Source organism: Tetrao urogallus, assembly GCF_951394365.1.
Source record: "Tetrao urogallus genome assembly, chromosome: 5".
Lineage (NCBI taxonomy): Eukaryota > Metazoa > Chordata > Aves > Galliformes > Phasianidae > Tetrao > Tetrao urogallus.
In genome coordinates this window covers 13,786,207-13,813,752 of record NC_136818.1, presented here as the reverse complement: position 1 = coordinate 13,813,752, position 27,546 = coordinate 13,786,207, and the positions used below count along the sequence as shown (strand labels likewise).

Sequence of the window (27,546 nt, the reverse complement as noted above, 5' to 3'; positions counted from 1 at the left end):
TTCCTTTATATAACAGTCTTCTGTTCTTCCTGTGGATATGGTGTTGTGTTGTTGTTTTTTCTTGCCGGGAAACTTATTTTTGGAATGATGGTTTATAATTGATGTAAAAGCATGGAATAAGGCTTTTATATATATTCTATGTGCTCACACTTATTTTATGTGATTGCCATGAAGATTCAGCCCATTTGCTTTCAATTCCCTCTCCACGTGCATATCTGTTTCTGTTTCTTTCTTAGTATTAAGCTTTCCAGACATGTTGTTGGAAAGCAATGATTCACTGTTCAATTCACATTCTATTCTGTTAGTGCAAAAGTGTTCATGTCGTAACAAGTTAACTGTCAAATTATGTCATCTACATAGTTGTGTTTTTTCTTTTTTTCTCTTTTTTTTTTTTTTTTTTTTAATTGAGGGAGGCTATTCTAGTGGGCTATTCTGGCATATTTACATATACTCAAAAGGACAAGGTAATGAATGTATATTTAGAACTATAAGTGTTTCCCATTAAACCCAAGAGGGGAGGGTTAAACGAGAGGAAGAGAATTGTGTATCTTTTAAGTCTGTAGCAACCTAAATCTGGTCTTCCTACAAATACAGACCAACAATCCCAGTCTTAAAATACATTGTCCTTGGAGAGCTAAAGCTTTGCGAGATAGCAACGTCATAGCATGATGCCATACTGTTTTTACTTAAGAATACTCTATCAACTCCAAGACTTTTGCGTCATTTGCTTACTTCTTCAAAAAATCGAATGAAGCTCATTTTGCTCAGGGAGCACACATATAGGGTCTTCTTCCAAAGGTTCTTTTTTGCTGTGAATTGTATGCACGTGGGAGCAGTTACTGGTTTAACACGTGCACCTAAAGCCTTGCTTAGCACACAGTCAGGTTTGTCTGCATTTTGGAGGGACTGAGCACGTTGGTTTTCTAAACGTAGACTCTTTTGAGTAAAGTCAGTTTCAACAATCCTTGTGTGGAAAAGCCCTCGAAGCTTCTGGTGTAGCATCAGGTGGTAAAGCTATGATGTATGACTCAGCCTTGGGATGGTTTGTGCTGGTTTTCCTTAAACAGTATTTTTATCTTTATTTTGTTTCGCAATTCATGAGCTTTTTTGTGAGTGAGATAATCTGTTATTTTTGAAGCTTCAACTAGGTTTGGACTGCTAATTTTATGCCATTTTTGATACCAATTATGTCTTTCCTGTAACTTGTTCCAAGATCTGAGCAGATACTCTCGAACATGTGGTAAAGTCATCTTCTCTCTGAAGTGCATATAGATCATCGCAGACTGCATCTCAGAGCAGGTGTCCATGGATAAGGATGACCATTTTCCATCTGTTTGTTTTATTCTCTGGCTTATTTGTCACTATTAAATGATTACTTCAGTGACAGAGCTCCCAAAGTATGAGTTACTGAATTTCTATTTCAGCCGGAAAGGAAGATGATAGCTCTTTGGCGTGTGTGCAGCTAAGGGAAGAAAAATATGAGCAAAGTGTAGCTTTCAGTTTTGGGACTTTTGCAAGATGATTTTTTAAATAATAATAATCTCATAAAGCCCAGCAGTGAGCCTGCGTGAATGCGGGGTCAGCTGCGAGCCACAGGGCACAAAGCAAAGCTGTGGGAAGGGGCAGTGGCGCAAGGCAGTCCCTGATCCCCTGTCCCTCATGGCATCTGGTTCTCCCGGGGTGTAGGTGAGAGAGGAGAAAATAACCAAAACACATGTATATCAAGTTTAAAGAGCGAGCTCTGGATTAAGTTTGACACATCCCTGAAATGGTGGGGCTAAGACAAGCCCAGGCAGGCCGCTGGGATGGCTGCTCAGCGCGTTAGAGCTGGAGATCAAACGGCAGGTTTGGAGTGGGGCCACTGTATTTTTAGGGTCCTGACTCAGCCCAGCCTCGAGCAGTGATGAAGATGATGCTCACTGGGGTCACAGCTACAGCTGGCTTTGAAGCAGGAGCAGTGCAGCTGAGAGCAGCATGAGCTTGCCCTTCATCTCTGCACATCTCAGCCTACGGCACTTGCCCCCAACTTCTTGCCATCCTCCTATTACAGAGGTGCATTTTTTATAAATCTTAGCATTTAGAAAATACAATGTGAAGGTCGGCCTCTGTACAGCTACCTTCTTCATGACCCTCTCATGTGCTCTGATGCAGTGTTGGAACCAATGGTTGTCCCTGAGATGGATGCTGGGGTGGGAAGGAGTGACCCGGAATGGAGCAACCTCAGTGCTTCTGCCACACGACTGGGAAGTAAAGCAGCCATCTGCCCTGCAAGCCACGGCACTGAGAGAAAGCTCACCCAGAAAGGTGCTTGTCCAAAACACCTCTGAGCTTTCCTGGCATTTTTGAGGTGGGGACAGGAAGGTACTGGGGGAAAAACTGTGGGTTGGAAATGTATTTCCAACTATTTTGAAAGTAAACAAATTCTTTTTGAAATAGTGGGCTTGTTGCATAAATTGTGCATTTGACAGAGTAAGTGGTGGGATGTTATGGTAATTACTGATGTCCCCTGAATATTTGGTTAACCACTGCATGTAATCCCACGTGTAGCAGCCTTTTCAGGGAGAATTTAGATCTACCCTTTGGGCAGGATTAACTGTTAGCCTCTTGTTTCTGCAGTTTTTCAATTATTTTATTCCAGCACAAGGAGTCTTCAATTTTGGAGAAAAAAAGGTGTCCTTTTGACATCTGACTTTAGAAAGTGTAAAAATCCCCTCCTACCTGTGCATTATGAACAGTGGAATGGCCATCAGAAGGTCTGCCCAAACACTGAAGACCCCAGCTCAATTGCAGAAATGGATTTTACTTCTCCCTAAATGCAGTTGAACACACAGAACATGTATTAGTGTAAGGCTGAACTCTGCCTTTCAGGTCAGATTCTTGCAGAGATATTAACATTTGAGAAGGTACACATCCCTAATCCTCTTCTCTAACTGGCATCTGAAACACCCACCCCACCCCACCCTGTCCCATATTTTCTCTTCAACCTGTTATTTTATCCTCCCCTTCCTTGTAAGTTCTTCCTGGTGAAGTCTCCCTTGATTTACACCCTGGGGTGTGCCCACACATGGCGGCATGGCATCGTGGCAGGAAAGTGACCCACACTCCCTAAGCTCAGTTTTCCTCTGTGAGGAATGACACATCCTTGGGCTACTGTGCTTGCTTTGCGCGTTAGAAGAATTGCCAAGCAGTATAAGATTTCTGTTCCATCCTGTCACTTGCTTTCATTCATCAGATACTTCTGAGAAAGGTGAATCCTTCCAACCCAAACAGTGTTTAGACAGATGGACAGATTTCCTTGCTGGGGCAAGGAAATCTTCCTTCTCAGGACAGGAAATCCTTCAAGTGTATTCTTAAAGCCATAGTGTCTTTCATGGGATTTCAGCATGAGCTTGAAGATAAATGCACGTGCAACTAGTTGATTTCTCAAATCAGAGTTTTTCTTACTGGGATTAAAGTACAGAGGTACACCTGCTCCTTCATAGGAATCCTAGTCTGGGTCAGATTACCTTTACAGTGTCTATTGGTACCAGTACAGCATGCTTTTATAAATGTTATACATATCCAGGTGTTGCTACCTGTCTTCAGCTCATCTTTGCCTGTTTGGAATGCTCCTTCCTCATTAGCAGGCAGTGCAAGTCTTTCACTCTACCCAGAGCTGCCCATGGTGCAATTGGGGTGAGTCTGGAGCAGTCCCTCCTCTCTGTCTCGCGCCCTTCCCTACAGCTCGTTCCTACTGCTCTGATACCTGAGTGGAAAGCAGACTCTGGCATTTCTATCTCTGATACCTTCTGTTTTTAAAGACACTAATCACAGATAAAATATTATATTACTGCCACTTACCAGCAGAAATCCTCATAAGTGAGCTAAAGTAAGATCTTAGCTCATTGTAGTACAATTTGAACTTTAGGAATATGTCAGCTGTAAGCCTTTGCACTCTTCTGTATAAAATAAACTAGTTTCCAAAGTGATGTTAAATACAAATTAAATACATATTTCACTAGGGATGAAATTTTTTATAGCTTATAGAAGTTAGAAAAGCAAACTTTAGCCAGCTATTAAATGCAGAAGCCACAGAAACAGCCGAGTTGCATTTTGGGATGTAGAAATTGGCACAAGGCATTTCAGTATCTAGATCTATGTAATGGAAATCCAGTGGCACAAATATCTTAAAATGCACGACATTTCTTGTTTGTTATTCTGTCTATAGACATTCATGTGAAGCATTTTAGCTTTGACTTTTTAAGTTACTCATTACTAACTGCAATGTAGAATAAATTGGGCATAAGAATGGTGCAGTTCATAATCCAAACATTTGGATTTGTCAACATTTATCAACTAGTAGAAACAAATACTGCAAATTTTGTTCAGTTTCATACTATTTAGAAATAGAAATGGACTTCTCCTTGGTGCCCAGAAATTTGCTGGGTGCTTCCAGGGGAATTCTCTCACTGCTGACAGCCTGGCCAGAGGTGTTAACAAACCAAATTCAAGGGAGTTCCAACAGAACTGGCAACACAGGGGGACAGCCACATGGAGGTGTGGGTTCTGCTCTGGATGTGGCTCATCATGCACCAGGCTAGCAGAGCAGCTGGGGGCAGTGCCCTTCTCCTCCTCAAGTCCCTCACCAGCCCAGTCCTGGCTGCAGGCACATGAGAGAGACTGCAACATGACATAACTTCTTGAGAAGCTGTTGCAAATAACTGGGCATTACTTTGTTTGCATTGTGAGCTGTCTGGTGAGAGAGAGTTTGATGAGGGATTTAAAAGAAAAGATGCAGTAAGCTGAGTGTGGTTAACAAAACATTTCCTTATGGAGAGATGGCAGAAGAAAGAGAAAACATTGCCCTGGGAAAGCCTGAGAGGAGGAGCAGGAGTGCGTATGTAAGTGCAGTATTAGAGATTGATGAAACCAGGGCTGGACTGACAAAGAAGGAGCAAGAGGCAGGTTTGCAGGTGGCAAAACATGGATGCTGAAGCCAGACAGCCTTACATTCAGTTTTGGGATCACTCTGAGAAATCCAAACTTGACGATGGAGCATGAGGAGCTCGGGTTTTGCGGGATCCCTGAGTTGAATTACACCAGAGGTAAAATTTTAGGGCTGTCAGAGGAATCGAGGTCAGCTGAGCCTGAACATCTCGGTAAGGTTGTAGAGAAAGAATTACCAGGGACTGGATGTGTTCGGGGAGGACAGAAGAGGTAAGGAGATGAAGGAGACGGAGATAATGCATCACTGTATGTTCACATGGAAAGAGGGCAGTAGCACTGCTGGTGGGGATGAGGAGATGGGAAGGGGCTTGGGGTGAAGGTGAGGATAGAGCTTGTCCTCTGGGGGCAGACCACACCACCCAGCATCAGACCAAGCGCTTCTCCTGCTCCTGCCATGTTGGCAGTAAGCCCAGCAGGACACAGATCCCTGTGGTAGTCTGTGCTGCACTATGGGGCAGTAGGGAGGGAGGAGGCTGCATCCAAGCTGATGCACACAAAACCCAGCTGCAAAGGTGCTACTTTTTTTGGAACAGACACCCATTGGTTTAATATGAGGCAATCATATACATATGCAAGCACTGTGCTATACAGGCTCCTTTTCAGACAGCACACTGAGCACCTGGATGCTCAGAAGTTATGAAGACTCAACAGAAAATAATGTGATGATTTCTAAGCCATTTTTGAATCTGGGGTGGAGGAAGTAAGCTCATTTGCATTTAAATACCATAAGCCCCTGCAGGAGTTTGAATGTCTCATTATGCTTGGCAGACAGCTTTTTCTTTTTTTCTATGTCACCTGTTACTATCTTATTAACAGCTGGCTCCTATCATTTCAGTGTCAGGCTTCCCGTTTTTGAGCTGATCCTGTGCATGAGGTGCACTGGATATTGCTTCTTTCCTAAGCCTCTTGTTTCAAAGGTCTATGCATTTTCATCAGACTTTTCAGTAAGCTTCTGCTCTGAGCAGCAGTTGTGAAAAATAACCCAGGTTTTCCTATAGGCCTTTTCAAGACCTTTTGTCTCTGTCACTTTTTCCTGTTTTGGTGTGGTTTGTTGTAGACTAGGGTAGTGTTCTCTGGGTGGAGTGTATATCAAGGTAGGTCATTTGTGATATGTTAATTCAAGTTGATGTTTGGATTTGCCGGGATGATTTTGTGTAACAGGTTTTTGTTGTAAAAAGCATAGCTGACCTTTAAAGTCCAAAGGCCATATTTATGAATGACTCATCCCGCTCTCAGTGAGCCTGAAGATTACAGTACACAAATAAAAGATGAAACATACTTCTCCCATGTAACTTTTTGAGAAAGCAGTATTTGCCCATGGCATTCACCAAGGGAGCTTTCCCTTTGTGTGCAAGATGAAAATGGGGCGGGCTACAATAAAAGGCATTGTTGGTCCCAGCATGCAAAGAATGATGATCCAAGAACTAAAATAATAGAAAAGTGTTGGGAGGGAATTTCGTTCGCAAACATGTCAGGATAGCTTCAGGCTTACTCAAGTTTTGATTCAAGTTTTTCATTCTTCTTAAATTCTTTCCAGGCCAAAATGAATTAAATGGTTGCTAATCCTCAATCCTCCAGTGTTTCATTGGGATCAGTGTGTAAGGGTGGCTTCGCAGGGCAGCATTTCAGGCTGCGATTCCTTAATGACAGTCTGCCCCAGGGAGCCACACAGCATGCAGTTCTGTGCAGTGAGTATAGACCGTTCCTTTGGACTCCAGTGCTATGTTCTCTGCAGGAGGGTCCTTCCTGCTGTTTATCCTGGAGAGCATCTGTCATGACAGTCAGCGAGTATGACCGTGTATTGCTCCCAGCATCAGTAGTGGGCTATAAGGAATTGGGTCTGTGGAGCTGTTTCCAAACTAGAATATTGCCTTACGGATGTGCTTACAAAGCACTGAAATTAGAACTGGTCCTGCTGTGCCACACCTAGACAAATAGTGAAGTCCTGCACCTAATAAATAAGCAGTTCTTTCTTTTTCTCTTGCTAGTCCTGTCAGGATGTCTCCAAGTTGAAAAGATAACACTATTAACAGCAAAACAATAAGAAGAATATTAATAAAAGCTTTTGACATATATTATTTTTAAAAGGAGTTTTAGGGTGAAAAAATATCTCTATGGAAGTTCAGATGTCTTTTTCTCCTTTTCCTCCTTATCCCCAGCAAAAGCCTGCAGGATCTAACGCCAGCCAAGAATTTGCGGCAGCAACCCAGTGTAACAACTATGTAATTTATGTCCTGCGGCCCTACCAAATATAATTACAAACCGTGTTCATAGTGCTGCAAATTACACAGCATTCACCAGTGTGGGAGACGGCATGCTGCCTGTTGTGATAGATGATCCCACACCTAGCAGTGACTGGCAGCTTCTGGGAAATAGTCAGGCATCCCTTTGTGCCTGGATGATGAAGGACAGATGGTTTTCTTCTCCTTCAAGGGCAATTCCATTCAGGCTTTATTTGCAACAGTTTATGTGTATATTAATTATTTGTATTAAAGGAGGCTGAATATAGTATTTATTTTCAAGCTAAAATACATCTATATAAAGTGAGATTTTTAACTTTTTTTTTTCATCAAGACCAGTTCTGACAGCTCAGTATTTATTCTCTCTGACAACTGAGACAATTTTCATGAGCTCAAAGGAGGCCTTGTGCTTGTCTGGTAGTGCAGATTCCTTTGTACCTGCCTCAGAGGCCTTCCTGCCCTTCCAGAGTAGTGCAGCAGAGGCTGAGGATAAATGAGAACAGAAGAGCTATTAAAAGAACCAAAAAAAGGCATAACCCCAAGTTAATACTCTTTAATGTTCATAATACTGCTCTTAACCATCCTCCTCAGACCTTCTTACATCATTTGGAATGGCTCAAGGGGAATGACTGCTCCTTCCCACTCTTTATTTTCTCCCCAGCTTATTTTTTCTTCGGTAACATAGTTGAACCCTGCTCAGCTAATTCTGTGAATTAATAACAATAACCAAATCACTCTGTATAAGCACAGGGTGATTTATACAGCACGATGTCTTGGACATGGTAGTCTTGAGTTGCTGGGCTAAGTGAGGTGCTCTTGGCTTTTATAGCCCTTGCTCTTGTCTCTGTGGGTCTTTAATGGGTGTTCCCACTTAATTCACAATAAAGTGATAATCATCACGATAAAATAAGAGTCCTGAGCTTTTAGTGGCTTTTCAGTGAGCATTGCACAGCTTCACTAATTGCATTAGTTTCAGATCTGAATTATTGAAAGCTTCTGGGGAAAAAAGAACAACAACAACGCATTTTGGTCAAGGGCAATTAGGAGATGTTCCTGGAACTTCTTTGCACTACTCACGTTCAGCTATCCATTAGTTGCTCTTACTCATCAAAAATTACATCATCAAAAATATGCCAGGATAATTAAAGATATTATAAAGAAATTTCTGTTGTATTGGTCCTTACAAGTAGAATGTGCTCTTTCCTATTAGAATCTAAACCTGCTTCAGCAAATAAAGGCCCTATGGACAGTGCAATGACAAAACACATAAAAGGACAGACCTCATTTCCAAGAAGATCAGGCAGGTCCTTGATGTCAGAATGAAGCACCTCCTGGCGTTTTTGGATGCTCTCAGCAGTGCAAGAGCTAATGACCTGCTTCCTGCATGGCTGGCTGCTGGTGCCCCATTTTTCTTCACCACAGCCTGTGCTGCTCCTCACTCTGTCTATATGTGCTGCTGTGCTGCAGCTCACAGTGCAAAGCCCGAGGAGGGATTGATGGCCAGGGCTGATCCTGAGAAGCCTGGTGCAATAAAAGAAACAAGTAGCTGAGGAATGAGCAGCAAGAGAACAGATCTGTATGGAGACTGACCTGGCCAGGGCAGTGGGTGGGCTGCAAAATTCAGTGGGAGGTGAAAAACAGTGAGAATGGAGTGGAAGAGGGAAGAGGATAATCCAAGGGCCTGTAAGAATTCTGCGTGGTGACTGGGCCACGCATGGAGCCAGGTATAAACAAGGGTTTATTTGACTTTTTTCAAAAAAATACATCAGCGCTAGCGACAGCAGCAGGCCTGACTGTAACGAGATTAATGAATGTGGTGCAAGGGATGCTTCAGGTAGAAGGAGAAACGTGAGATTTCTTGTGTGTTTAATTAGGACACTTGGCAGTTGGGTTAGCTTTAATTGCCATCCCGAGCTCTGCAGCTTGCCAGAGAATGAGGAGAGGTATTGATTTCCATCTGGGCACACAATTTACTTCTTAGTGCTCATCAGCCTGATATGTATCTTCATTCTCTGTCAATGCTGTGTACAAGCTAGCGCTGCTTTCACCAGCAGATTTCAGGGGGGGCTTCAACTGAATAAGTGCCCAGAATTGCAAGAAGTTAGCTAAAAAAACGGCCTCATTTATCAGAATGTCATGCACAATGTGCTGTTCGTTTGGGAGCATCTTCACATCTTCACTTATATAGAGCATCTCATTGCTGCAGTGTCCAGTTGCTTCTCAAAAATGAAATGGGCACAGAAAGATCCTTTTCTCTCTTGTAGGCAGGAGCAAGACAATGCTTATTTTATACAATGCATGTTTGTTTGTTTGTTTATAAATGTGGTGTTTCGGAGAAGAGGATTAGATCAAAGTGGATTTTGTATTTCCCATTGAAGACCCAGGTGTCCATAGTCAATATGATCTTTTCTGTGGGTGACTCCCAAATTTAATGGGCTAAGCACCAGATTTTTGCCCTGTAGTTGACAGTTTCTAGGGGAACACAGCTGGTGCAGTTCATGATCTTGAAAGAGAGACATGAGAAATGAAAACTCATATGCAAGGCAAAGAATGAAACAATTTGATTTGGAAAAAAAATAGGGAAATGTTGTGGGAAAAGATGGAGAAGATGGAGAAGAAAGAGTAAGAGGCTGAATTACCTTTGCAAAGCTATCAAAAATATAGACTTGCTGTCATTTACTATTCACTATGCAAATAGCATCGTTATATGCAAACAGCTTTAGTCAACTAATCCAACATGTAATGGAGATCGGTGCAGAGTAGGTGTGTGTATGGCTTTCTGAAATTAAAAAATAAAGGTTAGAATAATGAATTTCCTTCTCTTCAGGAACTGATAATGAGCACAATTCTACACACTCAGCAGATACAATTTATAGGGAAATCCATCATATACTTCCCCAGGTGAATTGTGCACTGTACAGTAAGAACTGTATGAAATCATGGTCAATGGTAAAAGTTGTTGGATGTATCCAATTCTAGCAAAATTATTTGTACACCAAATGGGAAGAAACATAAACACATCTGGCACTGGTTTTCCTTTTGCCCACATTTTCATCTGGAGTGACTTTTCTGGAACAACTCTGCAGCAACGATAAGGCGGAATTGGCCTCCACATGTGAAGGCATTGAGGAAGGGTGCCAAAGTTAAATGATGACAAATTAAAATGAAAGTAGTGTATGAGTAATGCCTAAAAAGTAGTCATCTAAAATAATCTTGTCTAATGTTTGATACTTTAAAGCTCTTTTCTGACTTAGCAGGAAAGAAATGCCTAACTTGGGTTAGTACAGGCATTGACTATTACCATCTCACCTTTTTGTTTGTCATTTAAAGCATTTAGGAATGCTTTAATTCAACACAGTAGGGAAAGAAAATAACTTCCAAATTGAAACGGCCCTTTTGGACACAGAGATTTATATCTGTTTGTCTCTAAGAACTAATCCCATTAAAATAGTCTGTACTGAAATGCAAATTTTAATGTGGACAAGATAATGGAGATTAAAAACAACAAAAAAGTAGGCAAGTTTTAGATCTATACTTGCCTATTTTAAAATGAGAAAATGGTGCATTTTCATTTGGTTGGTTAGATCTTGAATTTCATCTTGTTCTATTATTTTTAAATCATGATGTCACTGCTGCTTTACTTTCATGTATATATATCTCCCTTTCTAATCAGGAGATGACAACATGCACAGCAGCAGTAATCTGGTACCTCAGACAGCTGTTAAAATACAACAGCTATTGATATCTCCTTTGTTATTTGGTATTGGATTATAGTCTCATTTCATATACAAAATAGTTCTACTGTTTGTAACAAAATACTTACCACATGACACTGTCTTGTCATCTTGGCTGTTCCCAGTGAGGCACAGGGAAATGACTCGCAGTTTGGTGTGTCCTACTTCAGGTACTTCAGGCACTGGGGTGCTTCCCCAGGCCTTTGACATTCAGGTCTTGAAAGAAGAGAACCCAGAAATGTAAATGCCTGAAATCATTGGTTAACTTTTAAAAATATGCCTTTTTCTTGTAAAAAAAAAAAAAATGAAAGAAAGATTGCTTTTTCCTCTGCTATTCAAAGTTATTTAAAATTGCTTGAAACAGTTCCATTCCTCCATTAATTTATCTGTTAAGGTGAGCAGATAATTACACTTTAAGTCTGTATATCCTGTGAAACTGTGATAGTAATCATTACCTAATTTTATTTTATTGAGATGCACAGTAGAATTTCTTCCATTCCCATTTACTGAGTTTGTTACATATGGTATTTCTTCTCTGATCTTGAACACGAGTATTTTGCAGTACCAGTCTGTATGTATTTATAGCAGTCAGGAGCAGAACTGGCAAAATAGATGAAGTAGGCTTTTTTGTCACTGCTTTCAGAGAAATCAATACGAGAGCCATCTGCTTTCAGTGCTGATTTTGCTTTTGCGATTGTGTTACGAAAAGCATAACTGGTCCTCTCCATTTCACAAACTTTTCAAACAGAGCTGAACGTATTGGGCCAGCATACTCAGTATATGAACTGATTTCTTGCAGCAGTTTATTAAGCCAACATTCCTCCTTTTTAAATAATGTGGCTGGCAACGTTTATATGCCTGCAGTATGGAAGCATCAGTACAGAATATTTGCAGTACACAGCAAATGGTCATTTACATGTCATCAGAAGTTCTCAGGATCTGGGGGAAAGAAAGTAATCATCAGTGAAAAAGTGGTAATCATCAGTTTCATGACATAGCTAAGAAAAGTTGAATGAACCCTTTTACTGGTGTCACTGGGCATAGGACCATGGGCTTGAGTACGTGTGACTTCCATAGGACTAAACCAAAGTAGCTGTTCTTTTGGTAGAATTCCCACTAACAAGTGAAAGGATAGGAAGATTTGCATTATCAACAGAAGGTTGCTGGTTGATTTGTTTTTGTCTTTTAACAATAGTAATTGGCTTTGTTCCACCTTCTTGTTCTTTGTGTTTGGAATGAGATGCAAAGTTTCAGTTTGAGTTGAGCTGATCTGCAGGATCATTTAGACGCTGCAGAACCATCTCCATGATGATCAGTAAAAGGCACAGAGATTTTCAAATATGCATGCCTCTGTACAAGATAGGAGGCAAATCAACCAAGAGCATTGCTGCAAAGGCTGTGCTGGTGCCTGTGGGCTCCAGGCTCACACTGCAAATTTGCAACCAGCATATAGAGCTGCACTGGGAGGTTTGTGGCCTGTGAGTAGGAACTAATAGCAATCTTTTCTCAGGAGACATGAAGGCTGACATACTTCTCAGGAATCTCTACTGGGTTTTGTGCTGTCCAACATATTTGTAAGTAATCTGAAGAAGGAGGTGAAGAGCAATGAGTGATGTGAAAGTCACTGATACTACTAAGTTTACTCAGCAGTGTTCTGGTTGTAGAACTTCAACACAAGCTCTGCTTGCAGGACAAGTGAGCAGATTGCGTCCATTCAAGTGATGTGCATAGGGAGAAATGTTCCTACTGCTAAATTCACTGAGATGAGTTCCAGTACAGTTACTGACATTTAGAAAGCAGATCTTAAAGTTTAGTTTATGCTTCAGCTCAGCATTTCCTCCAAATCAAATGTTAGGTGCTGTCGAGGCTGCCTCATCTTCTGCTGCTCTGTCAGTTTGTCTGCTGAAGTGATTCCTGTGCTGCCTCCAGACCCAGTTGTGTGTAGTGGCACTGCTTGTCAGGAAAGATTATGGGAAGTAGTTATGTTCCTTCTGAACTGCACCTTACCTGTTCCATTTCTCCATTCTTTTTCAGCTGGTGAGATAGAAATATTCACAAACCTGCCCACTGAGGCAGGAACTGCATAATTTAAAATGGAACAAGCTGATCACCTGGTATCTCATTAAGCCTTCCTACCAGTGTTGGTCCCTCATTTACTACCTGCTTCCTATGGAAGCACTACACATTACTTTTGTATGGAGGGGCAAAGAGCTATCGAATATTTCCCTTTGAAGAAGAAAAGATTCTTTTATGTCTATTCTGTGATGGATTACAGCAGTAGTTATAGCTCCGAGCCTGGACACATCAATATGAAGCTAATCATTGCATCTTTTCATGTTTTATAGCTTAACTCTGACACGTAGGAAAGCATATTAATAAATTCTTAAAAAAAAAAAAAAAAAAAAAGTACATTGGTAATCTTTTACTTTCTTAGTTCAACCTGTGATGTATTAACCTGTCTCTAACACTGATCTTAGTGCCAAAGTGGCTGGCAAAAGACCTGCTTGCCCTTTGTAAGCATGTAAGAGAAACCACAAAGTTGTTGACTTGTGTGAGTACATACCGGCTATATATAACCTATATGTGTACGTGTGTATATTTATATCTCCATATTTTCTTTCTGAGAATAAAGAAGCTGATTCCAGTTTACTGTTTTCATGTGAATATACAGTTTCTTAGTTTCATTTGCAGGTTATTGACTAAATTAACACCAAAAATGTACCCAGCATTTGCAAGCCAAGTGATAAGTGTTTGAGTGATAAGAATGGCTGAAAATTTGTTCTCAGGGAGCTGGCCACTGGAAAGAATTGAAATACAGACTAAGAAATGCAAGAAATGCTACAGCCAAATGTCACTGCATCTCACTGCTGAGGTCACGAGGGCTTTTCAGGCAGTGAAAGGAAAGGACAGTTTGCCACACCTGCAGGGTGCTGCCAGCTGGTCAGCTGGCCCCCTAGAAAAGGAAAATGGAGGCTTAGTACAAACATTAAAAAGCAACTCAAGCCACTTTGCAAAGGGTTTGGGCTCTTTAGAAAATATTAACCTGGATCAGTCAGCATTTTTAGTCTCTTGTTTTTTTAGAGATTAAAGGTGTATTTTTGATGGAGGACTGGAAGAAAGAAAACACAGCATATCCATCATCCTTGCCACATCAGTGCCTCCTTGTTTCAGAGGCTGTGACTTTCCAAAGAGTACCTCCCACCCATACCTCCAGGAATCTTTGTGCCCTTCCCTGTCCACAGTACCTCTGCATCACCTCACAGCAGCCAGCTTCACATTCTTGAGACCCACTGAAAAACAGCTGCATAAATGCAAATTGCATGAGCCATCTCTGTTTTTACTGCTGGTGCTGGTATTTCCTTGCCAAGCTGATAAAACAGCATACTTTATTAAAAATGCTGTCCAATACCAGGAAAAAAGTCTTACTGGCTGATTTTCCCAGAGCAGCCACAATAAGAGCAAATTTACAAAGCACTTACTCTGTCTCCTCTTTCTCTTGTGGGTGGCACAGTATGTGTGACGTGTTGCTGGGAAGTATATCCTTCAGGGAAACAAATGGTGTTGTTCTTTTCTGTAACAGGGATGCCAGATACTGTAGTTCAGCACAAATTCCCACAGATTACCAGTCTCGCTTTTTAGTTCTGATTGTCAGAAGTGCCTGACGCAGGCTATTTTTTTGTTTGTTTGTTTGTTTAATTGAACAGGAGATTCTTCCCCCTTCAGAGAAAGAATGGCAGAGGTGCACATAAGGCATGGTGCAGATGTGGAGACATGAGCATAGCACAGAAATCATCAAAATTCCACAGCTCTCCCTCAAATGATCTGTTTGCTCAGCCAAGTAAATCCAAAAGCTGATCCTATTGGTAGCAGTGCAACCTATTGTAGCAAAACATGTGGGAAGACTATAAATGCCAAGAATGCCCTGAGCCTCTGAGTTTTGCCCAGGCTCCCTGGTGCCATAAGTCATGGCAACAATGCTGCCAAAGCTGACTTTTAAAGAATAACCCTTTGACAGTATTGTCTCCCAACAATTGCTTAGCTGCCAGCTCAGGGAAATTCCTCCTTCTCTGGAGTATGCAAAATGCCAGCTGAGGTCCAGTTCTTTATCCCATATCAGACAAAACAAATACTGTGGACCAGCTAGATATAGAATTAATCTGACCCTTGTTAGACTCTGTGAGATAGCTTGGGTTCAGCTCAGGCAAGGGAAAATGCTGCTCCCCAAAAGGATTTCTTTGTGCTCTGGCAGATGCACTGCTGATTTACACCATCCAGAAAGGACTGGTCACCCAAGAGCAGCCTGTTACATGCCAAGCTAACGATGTCCAGCATTTGGAATACGCAAAGTGCTCTGGAGCCTGTCCATGCTTCATACACCAGGGTAAAGTGAGGTGACGTTGTCTATATTGCTGATCTTTACCTCCTCTAAATGAGGAACCCAACTACTTATTTAGTAAAAATACTGTTCAATAAAGTCACGGTGTTATTTTGTATTAGAGAGCAGAAATTGAACATTACTGTCAATTACCTCGGTGTTCTTTGAGTCACTTTTCATGTATCTAAAGCAGGATTAAAATAAGCTTTTCTCTTTTATGGCTGTAAGCAAGACTCAATCCTGTACCCTTACTATCAGAATGAAAGACTAATTGATCTTAACGGGAGATTTTCCTGCAAAGTGTCTGCTTCTGTTATAATAGCATTTGACTATGAAGCCTTGTACTGAGATGAAGAATCTCTCAAATTTCTGGTCCTTTAAAATTTCTACTTCTTTAAAAATGTGAAACTCGATGTCTCTTCTGCCTGGTACAGATTCAGTCACCACAGTGAGAAGCACTGGGTGCTTGATGGCCTTCTTGCCCATGTATCTTCAATGCCTCAAGTTTCAGTCAGCATTTCATTATGGTGTGAGACATGTTCAGTAAGGCTTTAGGGCCAGAGGTGCTGTTCCTGCATCTGCAAGCAATGGGAAGTGATGTTCAAGGTGGCCTTGTAGCACATCTGAGCAATCAGCTGTGTGGTATACCTTTGTGCTCAGCAGTGATCTAAATTCTCTTGTCATTGTCCCTTAGACTGTTCAACAGCAGTGGCCAGCTGTGACCATTCACCTAGCATTGTACTAGGGGCTTGTGCATTTGCTAGACATTAGGGGACTTCAGAATCATCATTACAGAGCTGATTTCACTAAAATTATCAGTTATTTCCAGTGTAACAATGATAATAGAAGCATGGGACTGGAAGAGACCTTCCTTTATCCATCCTTCTTCCCCATCTCCAGCTCTCTGCTCCTGACAGACAGTTTTTTAAATTATTTAAAACACCTGGTATGGGGGCTGCCTGTTGTTCCCAGCAATCTTTCCTTCAGCTCCCTGCTGTTGGGGTGTTTTCTCTAGTTTTCATTGTTTGTCTTCAACCTGGTGGATGAGGAGGACAAATTATTCCTTGAGTCTTTGCAGCAGCTTTGTACAAAGCTGCAGACTGTTCTCAAGTCATGGCTGTGAAAAAAAATCATATCAATATGCTGCTGGCGATTTTGTCACATGGATGAATTTCACTCTGCTTATTGATGACTCCTCTGTCATGTTTTAAGCCATGTCTTCTCTTTTAGTGTCTGTTGCATTCTCCTGAAAGTGAATGCACTGTTCACATATGCCTCTGCAAATGCATTTTGCAAAGCAATTTTCTTGTCACTGTCAGTGCCAGCAGATGACTCTGTGTAGTGTCAGTCAAAAAAAAAAAAAAAGGTTTGCTTCTTTTTTCTCTATTTTCTGTATAAAGTGTTCTTCCACATACAGTTTTCTATGATACTGCTTGAGTGGTCTGCATTATATTTTCTGATATGAGAACCATTTCCATCATTTTGCATGAATTCCACACAGCAACACAGCTTTTTTCTTGCTGGGAGGCAGCTTTGCTCTGTTACAGCAGTTGCTCCAGCAGGACAAAGTTACTGAGAGCATGCTGAATATATAGCAAGGTGCACAGAAAATAGTCTGTAGATGAGTGAAGCTAAGCCATTTTAAAATAACTCTTGCAAGACTGTGTGAACACATTTTATTGTGTAATGCTAATTGTGAGTAAACTGATATTTTGTTAATCTTATTATAAATACACGCAATTTTCCCCAGGCTGCATCTGTTCCTAAATTGCTAATGATGCCTCTCTATTCAACAGAAATAATAGAACAATCACAATCAGCAAACAGTTCTTCATTTGTATGTACACTGCACCTTTTTATAAATTTGTGAAACTAGACAGGATTTTTTACTGTAGTAATTATTTCTGCAACATCGCTCTAAATAGATAACACTGTATTTCCAAGATATGTGATGTTCCTTGCATGCCTTTGTCCATACAACATTTCCCCTTCAACTGGCCCTATCTCCCATGGCAGGGTGTGCAGGAGATGCTACAGGTGGTGCTTGGCCAGCTGCCATGGGCCACCTAAGACCCGGTCAGTGGCAGTGCTTCCAGGGCAAACCACATTGTCCTATCATAGAAGTGCAGAATCATTTAGGTTGGGAAAGACCTCCAAGATCATTAGGTCCAATTCTCCACTAAACTCTACAAGTCCACCATAAGTCTTTAAATGCTTCATCCATGCTACTCTTCAGTACCTCTGTGGAAGGGGGCTCCCCACCTCCTGCACAGCCCATACCAAGGTCTGACCACCTGTCTGTGAGGACGTTCTTCCCAGCATCCCACCTAAACCTCCCCTGGCACAACCTGAGGCTGTGACGTCTGATATGTGCATGAGGTGACTGCATGGCATATTGCTGTAATCTCAGTAAGATTTGAAACTTGGAGCATATAAATTTAAAAGGTATTTATGAAAGTCAAAAACTCAGTACTGAATGGAACTTCCCAATTAAATGGCTGCAGGAACAATTTTCAGCACTTTCTCAAGGAGGTACCCTAGCATGTTTTAAAGTTGCAGAAAGATAGTAGCACTTTCTCTTCTGCCTAAAAGTCATTCTAACAAAAAAGCAAACCAAAGATTGCCAATGGCCACATCCCAAATCTGTGATGGGTAGAAATAGGCCCTAGTGGCTGTGCAAGAACCACACGTTACACTCCACAAGCTGAATACCATATACCACAAGCAGTATAATACCATCTATAGTTGTTTCTCAAAAATTTCAAGCCTCCAAAATGATGGCAGCTCAATTGCCTGCCCATTTGTTTAAAGAGAATAATATTTGCACATTATTCAGTGAATCACAGTTATTCAAACAACTGCGCCTCAGCACGCTACATAAAGACAGCCGTTACGGGGCGTATGGAGAACGTGTAAGAAATGCAGATGAACATCAAGACATCTGCCATTTTAGAAGCACACTGATATTTCCTTCATGTTATCCATTTATTATACCCCAGAACTCTGAACTCGTGCCTGTGACATGGCTGAGACAGCTTGCCTGGCTTCTGTCTGAGCACTGAAAGGGCGCAAAGCTGTGTGCAGGCAGTCCTGTCTAAGCTTCCCCTCTATGACCAGGGGATACCTGCCAGTAAAAATGGCTGGAAGGAATGCCCGTATTCCTCTCTTCCCATCTGCTCTGGTGAGGAGAGATTGCTGAGGCACTTGGGAGGGCAGCAGCATTGTTGTCATCACCAGAGCTGGTGCTGGGGATATCTCCTGTGGAGTGAGGTCTGGTGGAAAACCAAAGTTGCTTCTATGGGGAGCCAGAGATGTGGAGAGTCGGGTGAGGGCTGCCCTCAGCCAGGACAGCCTTGAATCAGGCAGGAGCATGAGGAAAATCGCTTGGGAGGAGGTAAGGGTTTCTTATAGGGGAAGAGATGGAAAATCCCTATTGTTTCAGTCCCCAGCACAGGGGTGGAGCGAGAAGCTGGTGTCCCTATTAGCTACTTTGCCCTGCAGGGGTAGAAAATTCAGTACCTTAAAGGAATGAAAGAACGCAATGAGCTCTCTTGACAAATAGTCCTGTAGAAGCACAAAGGGTTGTTTTGAATTGACTGTGTTCATTTGTTCCAGGTTGCATTTAGAAGTGCCTTCCTTTGTGGGAGACCTTCCACGTGCAGTTAGGGACAAACCACTGGCCACAGAGGAGCAGGCTGCTGCGGGCGGGCACCACGGGGCTAGTGCCATGCCACACTGCCCATGCCAGGATCAGGTGTAAAAGCATGGGGAGATGCAGGTGTCTGAATTTTGTGGATGTGATTACATGGTTATGGCAATCATTGTGCAGATAGTCTGGGAGATACTGTTACAGAAATGACCTTATGCCCAAGTAACTGCTAGAACTCTCTGAAACAAAGCCAGAGCTTTGCCTCTGACAGGAATATAAAGCAGAAAAACATCGTGGCCTTCAGGCTGATAACCAGAATGACCACATACTGCTTCTGGGACAGATGGAGCTCTCTCCCAGTACCTCCCACATGCCGGGACGGACCGAGGAGCGCAGCACGATGACTACAGCTCTGAGGCCGGCTCCTTCAGTGGGAGCGCAGCCCCAGGTGCGTACGGTGAACGGCGTGCTGCCACCCGCTGCCCGCTGCCCTCGCCTCCCGGCCTCAGGGAGGCACCCGCGCAGGCGGTGTCACGAGGCACACAGAGCGCCCGAAAGTCGATGCCCGCCCGTTGATGCCGTGACGCCGGGGCCGGGCACGTGGCACCCGAAGCCCTAACGCTGTGGAACCGGAGCAGCCCCAGTTGCCCCGCCAGCGACGACGCCCGGGACCGAGCTTCACCTCCGACCGAGCCCCAGCGACCACCGAGCGCAGCAGGGCGCGGCTCCTCAAAGCTGCGAGGGTCACGGCGCCGCCGCCCGCCGCCCAGGTAAGCGGCGCCCCGCGGGGGGCGGCCAATGGCGCGGCCCGGCCGCCTCCGCCAGCCAATGGGAGCGCGCTCGGCGGCGGCCCCATGGAAATGTGCCTGGTGGGGAGCCAATGGGGCGCGGCCGGGCCGCGGGCGGCGCTTTATCAGCTGCCAGGGCCGGCGGTGGCGGCAGCCGCGCGGAGCCGGGTCGCTCGGATCCTCCCGCGTCCCCGCGCAGCATGGCCGGGCTGGGCGGTGGCCCCGCCGCCTTCGGGCGCTGCACGCACGCCGTGGTGCGGGCGCTGCCCGAGTCGCTCTGCCGGCAGGCGCTGCGCAGCACGGCGGGCCCCGAGGTGGACTTCGCTCGCGCGGAGCGGGAGCATCAGCTGTACGTGGGCGTGCTGCGGGGCAAGCTGGGGCTGCAGGTGCTGGAGCTGCCCGCTGACGAGAGCCTCCCCGACTGCGTCTTCGTGGAGGACGCGGCCGTAGTCTGCGAGGAGACAGCGCTGCTCACCCGCCCGGGCGCGCCCAGCCGCAGGAAGGAGGTACGGTACGGTACGGTACGGTCGAGGTGCGGTGCTGGTGCCCGAGCTGTGCCGGGGCGCGGCGGGGACCGACCGTTCCTGCTGAGGCGGCACCACGGGGCTCCTCCCGGCCCCGCCGCCCCCTCGAGGCTCCGGCCCGCAGGTGCCCGGAGCGCGGCCATGGTCAGCGCCTCTGCGAGCCGTGACTCATCTCGGCCCTTCGCGGCCGCGTGGGCTCCGGTGGCGGAGCCGCGTCCTTCGCGTGGGTCACCGCGAAGCGGTGTGGGTGTCCGGCACCGCCGCCGCTCCTTTCGGCCCCGAACCCATCTTCGTGGCGCGCCGGGCTGCGGCCGGGCTGCGGGTGGTGCTACAGGTGCCGGAGGGCCTCACCCGGTCCCTGCCCGAGGGTTTGTTCCTCTGCGCTGGACCTCGTGCCTGCAGCCCCTTTACGGGCCCCGCGTGCTGAGCGGGTACAGCTACTCGGCCCGCCTCGGGTGTTCTCAGGACCCTCTATGCATCCTACCCACCCGAAAGGTGGTCTGGCAGGCAGTGAAGTGCCACCAATCCATCCACTTCCTCGAGGAGCAGAGTAGAAAGTCAAGCAGCTTTCCTATCTTTAGGCTGCAGGACTGCTGTGCTGACTGTTCTTCTCTCTGCTAGCAGGCTGTGGGGGTGACCCTCTTTGTCTGCCCCCGTGCTTGTTTCTGGGGTGCCACTGCTGTGGCTGTAGGATACACAGCCACTCACTGGCATGCCTGGGGCTGAAGGGAGGCTTCCTTGGGCCACAATGCAGTGTGTAATGGTCTGTATGGCTCTGAGGCTTTGATGTGATGCCCTAGTAATAAAGTTCACCTGAATTTTGTCCAACAGTGAGTTGGAGATATTGCACAGCTCTTACACTATGCTTTTCCCTATGCATACATGTGTACCTGCTTCTTCAAACACACTTGGATGCTCTTAGAGGGAGCAGCAATAGAGCCAAGTGTGCATACAGCCACATACTGCTTCCAGGAGCTGTCAAGGCCCAAGGGGGCTTGTGCAGGTCTTTTGCTGTGAGTCAGTGATGTGTGCTGTGAGAGTCTTCAGGAGAAATTACTCCATTATTGACTGCACTCTGTACTAACACAGAAGTGTCTCTGCAGAGTGGTGTTGGCTCTGATTGGGAGCCCAGAAGTGTTTGGGCAGTAAGGGGTGCTGGGTTATGTTATGCAGCTGGTGGGAGGTGGGACACGTGCAACCAGAGCACCAGCAGAATGCAAGAGGCAGTATTTCTTTGTCCACTTCGAGGTTTCATGTTCTGCCAACACAGAGGGAACACAAAGAGACAAGATAGGGCAGCAGAACTGAATGGGCTACTGGCTGCAACTTTGCTGTATCATTTGAGGTGGTGTAAGAAAATTAAATATATATATATATATAAAACAAGGAATAAAATGGTGTAGGGTACACCTTCCTACAGGGAATTAAGTTGTTTTCCCTTCAACGTCATTGGCTGTTTTGGTTCAGTAGAGGTAGTGGACAAAGACAAGTCAAGTCTGCAGGAGTAGTGGGGGAGAGCTGGTGGTGCTTGAGAGAGGGAGAAGGCTGCAGAGCCCTTGAATGAGCGCTTAAATGTGAGTGCCTGATAGCATTAGCTCTCTCCTGTGGTTAACAGCAGCACACTAAGCCATGCATCAGTTTTATCTGACTTATTGTAATTATTGGTGTTGTAAAACAGTTTGTGTTTTTTTTTTTTTTTTTTCCTTCCTTAACAACAACAATAAAAAAATCAAGATCTGATCTTTACTATGTAATGTTAAATTCTTTTAAATCATAATTAGATGTTCTTCCTCCAGCATCCACGTAAAAAAACTTAAAATGATTGTGCTGGAGGGGTTGCATATGGTAACAATTTATCATTGAATTATGCAGTTTATTGTCAATTTGAGAATAACAGAAAATCTATTCTGCTTCTGTTCTTGTTTGTTGTTTTTTTTTGTTTGTTTTTGTTGATTCTTTTTTGCTTGGCCCATGCCTGCTGGGACTGATATGAGTTGTCTTATTGATAGTGCTAACTACTTTCATGAAGTAGCATTTCAGATGTGATATGAAATAAATCTACTATGTTCAAATTTCATACTAGGAATGGCTGAACAGATTTACTTCTTTCCATGGTTGACTTGTCCAGGCACAGTCATAAATCAAGATAAGAGAAAAAGCTCTGAAGCATAATTTGAACCTTATTAGTTTCTTTGAATGATGGGGCAATCATTCCTATGAGCTTTCTATGAGTTGAAAAAAAATAAAAAAAAAAAAAAAAAAAAATTGAACAAACATCCTCTTAAAACTAACAATGCAGTGTAGTGCTTGTCTGAACATGTAACTTAATTATTTACAACAGTTGGGCTCTCCAGGGAGCACTGCTACTGCAGTGCTTTTGGAGAGATGGGGAGAAGATGGCGGGCAGCAGCATGCCATACACATCTGGGGCTGCCCTCCTGCTGAGGGAAGGCCTGGCTGACATCCATGTTGAGGACAGCTTTGCAGAGGAACAGTGTGGGTCTAGTGAGCAGCAGGCTGAATGTGAGCCTGCAGCATGTGCCCCTGTGGTAGAGAAGGTACAGCATCCCAGGCTGTAGCAATCAGCAGAACCAGTAGGCTGAGGAAAGCGATCTACTCAGCACTTGTTAACAGCCATGTTCAATCTTGGTTCCTCTTAACACTGGGGAGAGATTGACAACAGAACACACTTGCTGGAAAGCTGCTCAGGGGCTGAAGCATAGCCTGAGGCAACGGGACCTGCTCCACTTGGAGAAGAGGTGGCTTAGGGGGCCTAAGGGCAACACCCCAGTACCTACATGGGTTATCAAGTACAGAGGGAGAGTGTTTCGTCATGTGTGGCAGGATGATGAGACAGTGGGTGTAAACTGAATCATGATGGTTTAATGGGATAGGAAGAAGGTTGGTTTTTTTTTTTTTTTTTTTTTTTTTTTTTTTTTTGGAAGTGGGGACAGCCAAGCAGTGAAATGAGGGCCTGGAAAAGCTCTGCCATCATTTGCGGAGGCTTTCAAGACCTGACTGGATAAAGCCCAGACCAGCATGGTCTATTCTGATAGCTGGTCCTGCTTAGAGAGGAAGTTGGCTCCTGGTCTGATTGATCCACTGCTAGAGAATCATAAGGACAAAACCTCATGAAACCAATTTCTGCATGCTGCTTCTGGAGGTCTTCACTGCTAGCCCAGCTGGTTAGCCAGCCTGGTGTGATTGTGCAGGGGGCTGCTTTAGTGCCTTGTCACTCACGCTGATACTGGCTGTCAGAGGTGGAGGCAGGTGGTTGCAATCCACGTACAGCACCAGTTTCTCAAAGAGCAGTTTCTTATTCTTTTTATGTAACACAAGCATAACCCATGAATACTTCAAGAGAGTGGTTGACACACGCTTGGCTTAACCCAGTTAATATGAAGCCCGTCCACTGAATATGTGTTCCTGCCCTGAACCTCCTGCAGTGCGGGAGAGCTGTTCCAGCTGGTGCTGCAACCAGTCAGGGCTCACTTGTCCCTTCTTTACCTCCATGGGCTGTAGGTTACTTACTGCTCCCATGGTATGTTAATAGAAGGGCTTGTGTCCAGGCAGCTTGCCAACAGGCTTGTGGTAGGTCAGGCTCTGTAGTCTGATCAGAGCCATGGAAGATGAAGGACATGGGGACACTCAAGGTGCATCCCAAAGACAGCAGCCTGGCTGAATATGCAGCTGGAGCAGTTCTGCTTCAGGCACATAGTGCCTCCTGATAAGCTGCCTGCCAGATGTGTGAACTGAGCTGCTCTGTCTCCATCCTCCCCCATTTCATGTTGCCAAAAACCATAATGCAATATTTAAGAACCATTGCAGCATGTTCTTTCACTGGCTAGACTCCTTATTAAGAAGGCTTGTCATCAAATTACTGTAATGCTGTATGTAGCAGGAAAACTTCTGCAGCAATCTTTAATAGCACTGACTGAGCTTCTATGCTTTACAGATATAGTATAGGTTACCCCTCCAGCACTGTTGCATTCTTTACTGGTTGTCTGCTGGGGGAAAAAAAAAAAAAAAAAACAGCTGCTGAGGCTGTTTGTTCTTGCTCCAAGTTATTGTAGGGTTTAAAAAAAAAAAAAAAAAGAGTTGAATTCAATTTGGTCATGTTCAGTGACTACTGGGAAACAGCCCAGTGTGTGTGTATGTATATATATATTTAGTAAAGTAGAAAAATCAGTCATGCATTTAATGATTTGTTTGCAAGAAGCAGAGGCTTATTTCACAGCATTATGTTTCTGTGCTATCAACTTCTGAACTTATTTTAAAATTCATAGTTTCTGGGGACTTTGAGATTTAGTATGAAGGTAAAAGTAAAAAGTAAACCAGAGATGGATGGTTAATGTGGATAAGCCAGTGTTTTGTTTAGCTGTGTGCAGTCACCAACACACTTGATGTTTGAGTTGAGTAACTCTAATGAAAACATTGTGATCAAGTTCCAGTACCTTTTGTCCAGGAAGTGTGTTCTCAATTGTTTGTTCTGCTGGTATAAGTTATTCGTGTCACCTTCTGAATGCACCAGGGTTAGATGTGTAGATGAGCTGTGATCAGCACATTGTGCTTACTGTCTAAGTTGTCTTAATGTGCTTGGGATGGCGCAAATAGCACTTGCACCATTTCAGCACTTATGCAGGCAGATGGAAATCCAAAAGCTCAGCAGAAAATACCCCCAGTAACATGGCTTCTTTTCAGCTGCTGCATAGGCAAGGAAGAGTAGTTGCTGCAGAAGAGATGGTGGTGAGCAAATCCTCCAATGATGGTCAAGAAAGGAAATGCCCACCCAAGAGCCTCTTTTCTTCCCAGAAAACCTCCAGGGGACAAGCTGTGAAGCAGCACTGCTGCAGCATAGAAGGAGGGAGGACAGGTTATGAGCAGCAACAGAATGTTTATTAAGTGCTATCATCTCAGCAAGCATTGGAAGAGCCTCCTGGTGGCCCCTTGAGCATCTCTGGGTTCTTCCTACATCTGCTTGCTGAGTGGCAGGGCTTTGGTCCTTGAGATTGAATGCTCGTGCTGGCAGGAATGCTTCTCAGCCCAGGTGGCCGAGGCCTCTGAGAAAGCCTGCAGAGAAGCAGCCAGGTAGAAAAAGCTGTCAGGGGTAAGGAGTTATATATAGCTCAGGCAGGTAAGGTTATATTGCTGCTGCTAAATGATAGGCATCTTCTCTGTAGACCTAGGTGGTTCTGTAGAATAATTGTTAATAGAAAAGCTTAGCTCAGGAGAAATGGATTCAAGGCTCTGCTAGCTCCTGAACTTAATTAGGCTATGGGGGTTTTATTTTATAGTACGTGCTAGTACACGAGAACCTGTATCTGCTGACTAATCATTTAAAGCAGCATTTCTCTGCATAAGTGGCAAAGGCCTGTCTCATTCCCATTGGAGGATTAGTGCTTTCTCCTCACTAGAGAGGCAAGAGGTAGACAAAATAAAACGAATACCACTTTAAATAATTTGTAGTTCTGTAAACTATCATAACAGACACTGGAGGCCTTGTTCATTTGCTCTGAACCCTTTGCATGCTTTTATTGCACCTCAGCTGTGATGTTACTGATGAATTTGGTGTTCTATCTAGAAAGTTTGGTAGGAACCTCAGGAGTACCTCTCTGCCATTGCTTGGTGCTTAAACCAGTTGGAGAGTAAACATAATCAGAAACTTTATGTGAAAGATGCCAAAAGTAAATTAGAAATAGTGTTTGGCACCCTTCTATTCAGACTATTTTTGCTTGAGTATCTTTCCCATTTTGCTCATGATCTTTTGGCCTCTTCACCATGCTCTCATTCTAACTTCAAAACCAGAGCAAAAGTGTAAAAGACACTGTCTTTGGTTGTCACAGCTATTTTTAGGTGTACTGAAAACAAATGGAGAAGTCCCAGTCAAATGTAGGTTAAGATGATTTTTCTGGATACCTAGGTTTTAGTTGTCTTCTGTAGAGATATTGTATGGAGAACGTCGAGAGTATATAATTGACAGAACCGAATGTAATGATCTTCCTCAAAGTGCTTGTCGCTTGGACAGGTGTGCTGGGGCTGGTGCAGCTTTCTGCTGCTCATCATGGTGCACGGAAGGCAGCCAAGTGGCTTTCATCAGAATTTATAGCAGTGCTTTCTTCAATAAGTTTTATTAGCTTTCACGTCAGTGTCTTGGTGTTAGCATATACCTTGGTTACATGAAAAGTAACCAGTAGAGAAGTTTTGTCTTAATATTAAAATCTCCTCTTCAACAGTACTTGAGGCAACTTGGAAAAAAAAGAACATTTTGGTGGTATCAGATAGACCAGTGTCAGGAGCCTATGTAATTGGAGTCTCAGTAGATGCATGGAAGGAGTATTTTAGCCTCTTTAAGCTGTCTTCTTCAAAAGCAGGTTGAATTGTTTCTGTGGCCCTGCCCTTCCATCTGCTTTGTGGTTGGAGCATTGCCTTATGGTTTGGGGAGATTCTTCTTTGGTCACAGAGTTCACTGCTGGTGTAGCTCTGACCCTATATTAATAGGGCTGACACTTTAGGCAAGTGAGCCATGCCAAGAATTACATTCTTTCATTTTCAATTTTGCTACTGTGATTACAGGTTTAATGAAAATACTAGGAAGTAGCTTCTAGTCAAATCAATATAACTGGACTGTATTCATTATAATTGGTTTCTATCTATAAAACTGTAAAACGGTCTCGCAGGATGGTCTAGGAGCCACTTAACTCTCATGCTTTTCTAACAGAGGCAGCATTTAGACTTTGTTATTAAATTGCTACATCTCAGCAATATCTGAAGTGCTGACCAAAAGATTCAAAATAATTTGGCCTTTAAGTGCCTGTTTTTAATCTCCTCTGGACACCTATTATTATTTTGCAAGCCTTGATGTCAGCTTTTGTACCTTTCTTAATCACTGCTCCTCTGACTGTGATAAATAGTCCTTGGTGAGCTCACGGTTCAGCGCAAATGCTAAGTGCTTAAAGGTTCTGAATAACCTTAAGCGTTTCCTTAGAAGAATGAAAAGCGCCTTTTCTGCTGTTCTGACTTAGACAGATGGCTTGGAGCTACCTCGCTGCTTCCCCAAGAGAATTCTGACCAGACTGTCAAATTGAAGTTAAATCTTTTTCTTTGGCAACCCCCTCACTTAAAGCCGTCATAAAAACTAGTTTAACCACAGTCACCACCAGAGTTCTGCTTTGGGGTTTTAAAGGTGGGTTTGTGTAAGCTGCTCGATGGGTTTTTCAGTCCTGCTCTCCCTGCAGTCCTGCAGCACCTCA

At 43.9% G+C, this 27,546-nt stretch overlaps 1 protein-coding gene across 1 annotated transcript in view; it reads left to right on the top strand.

Moving 5' to 3' along the window:
* Positions 1–19,972: 19,972 nt before the first annotated feature.
* The window catches only part of DDAH1 (dimethylarginine dimethylaminohydrolase 1), a gene marked incomplete at both ends in the record, with an annotated part of 45,797 nt that continues 38,223 nt past the window's right edge, over positions 19,973–27,546 (top strand). The window contains one exon of the mRNA XM_079535446.1: positions 19,973–20,278. Coding sequence (XP_079391572.1) covers positions 19,973–20,278 — 306 coding nt within the window. The remainder of the gene's footprint in view (positions 20,279–27,546) is intronic.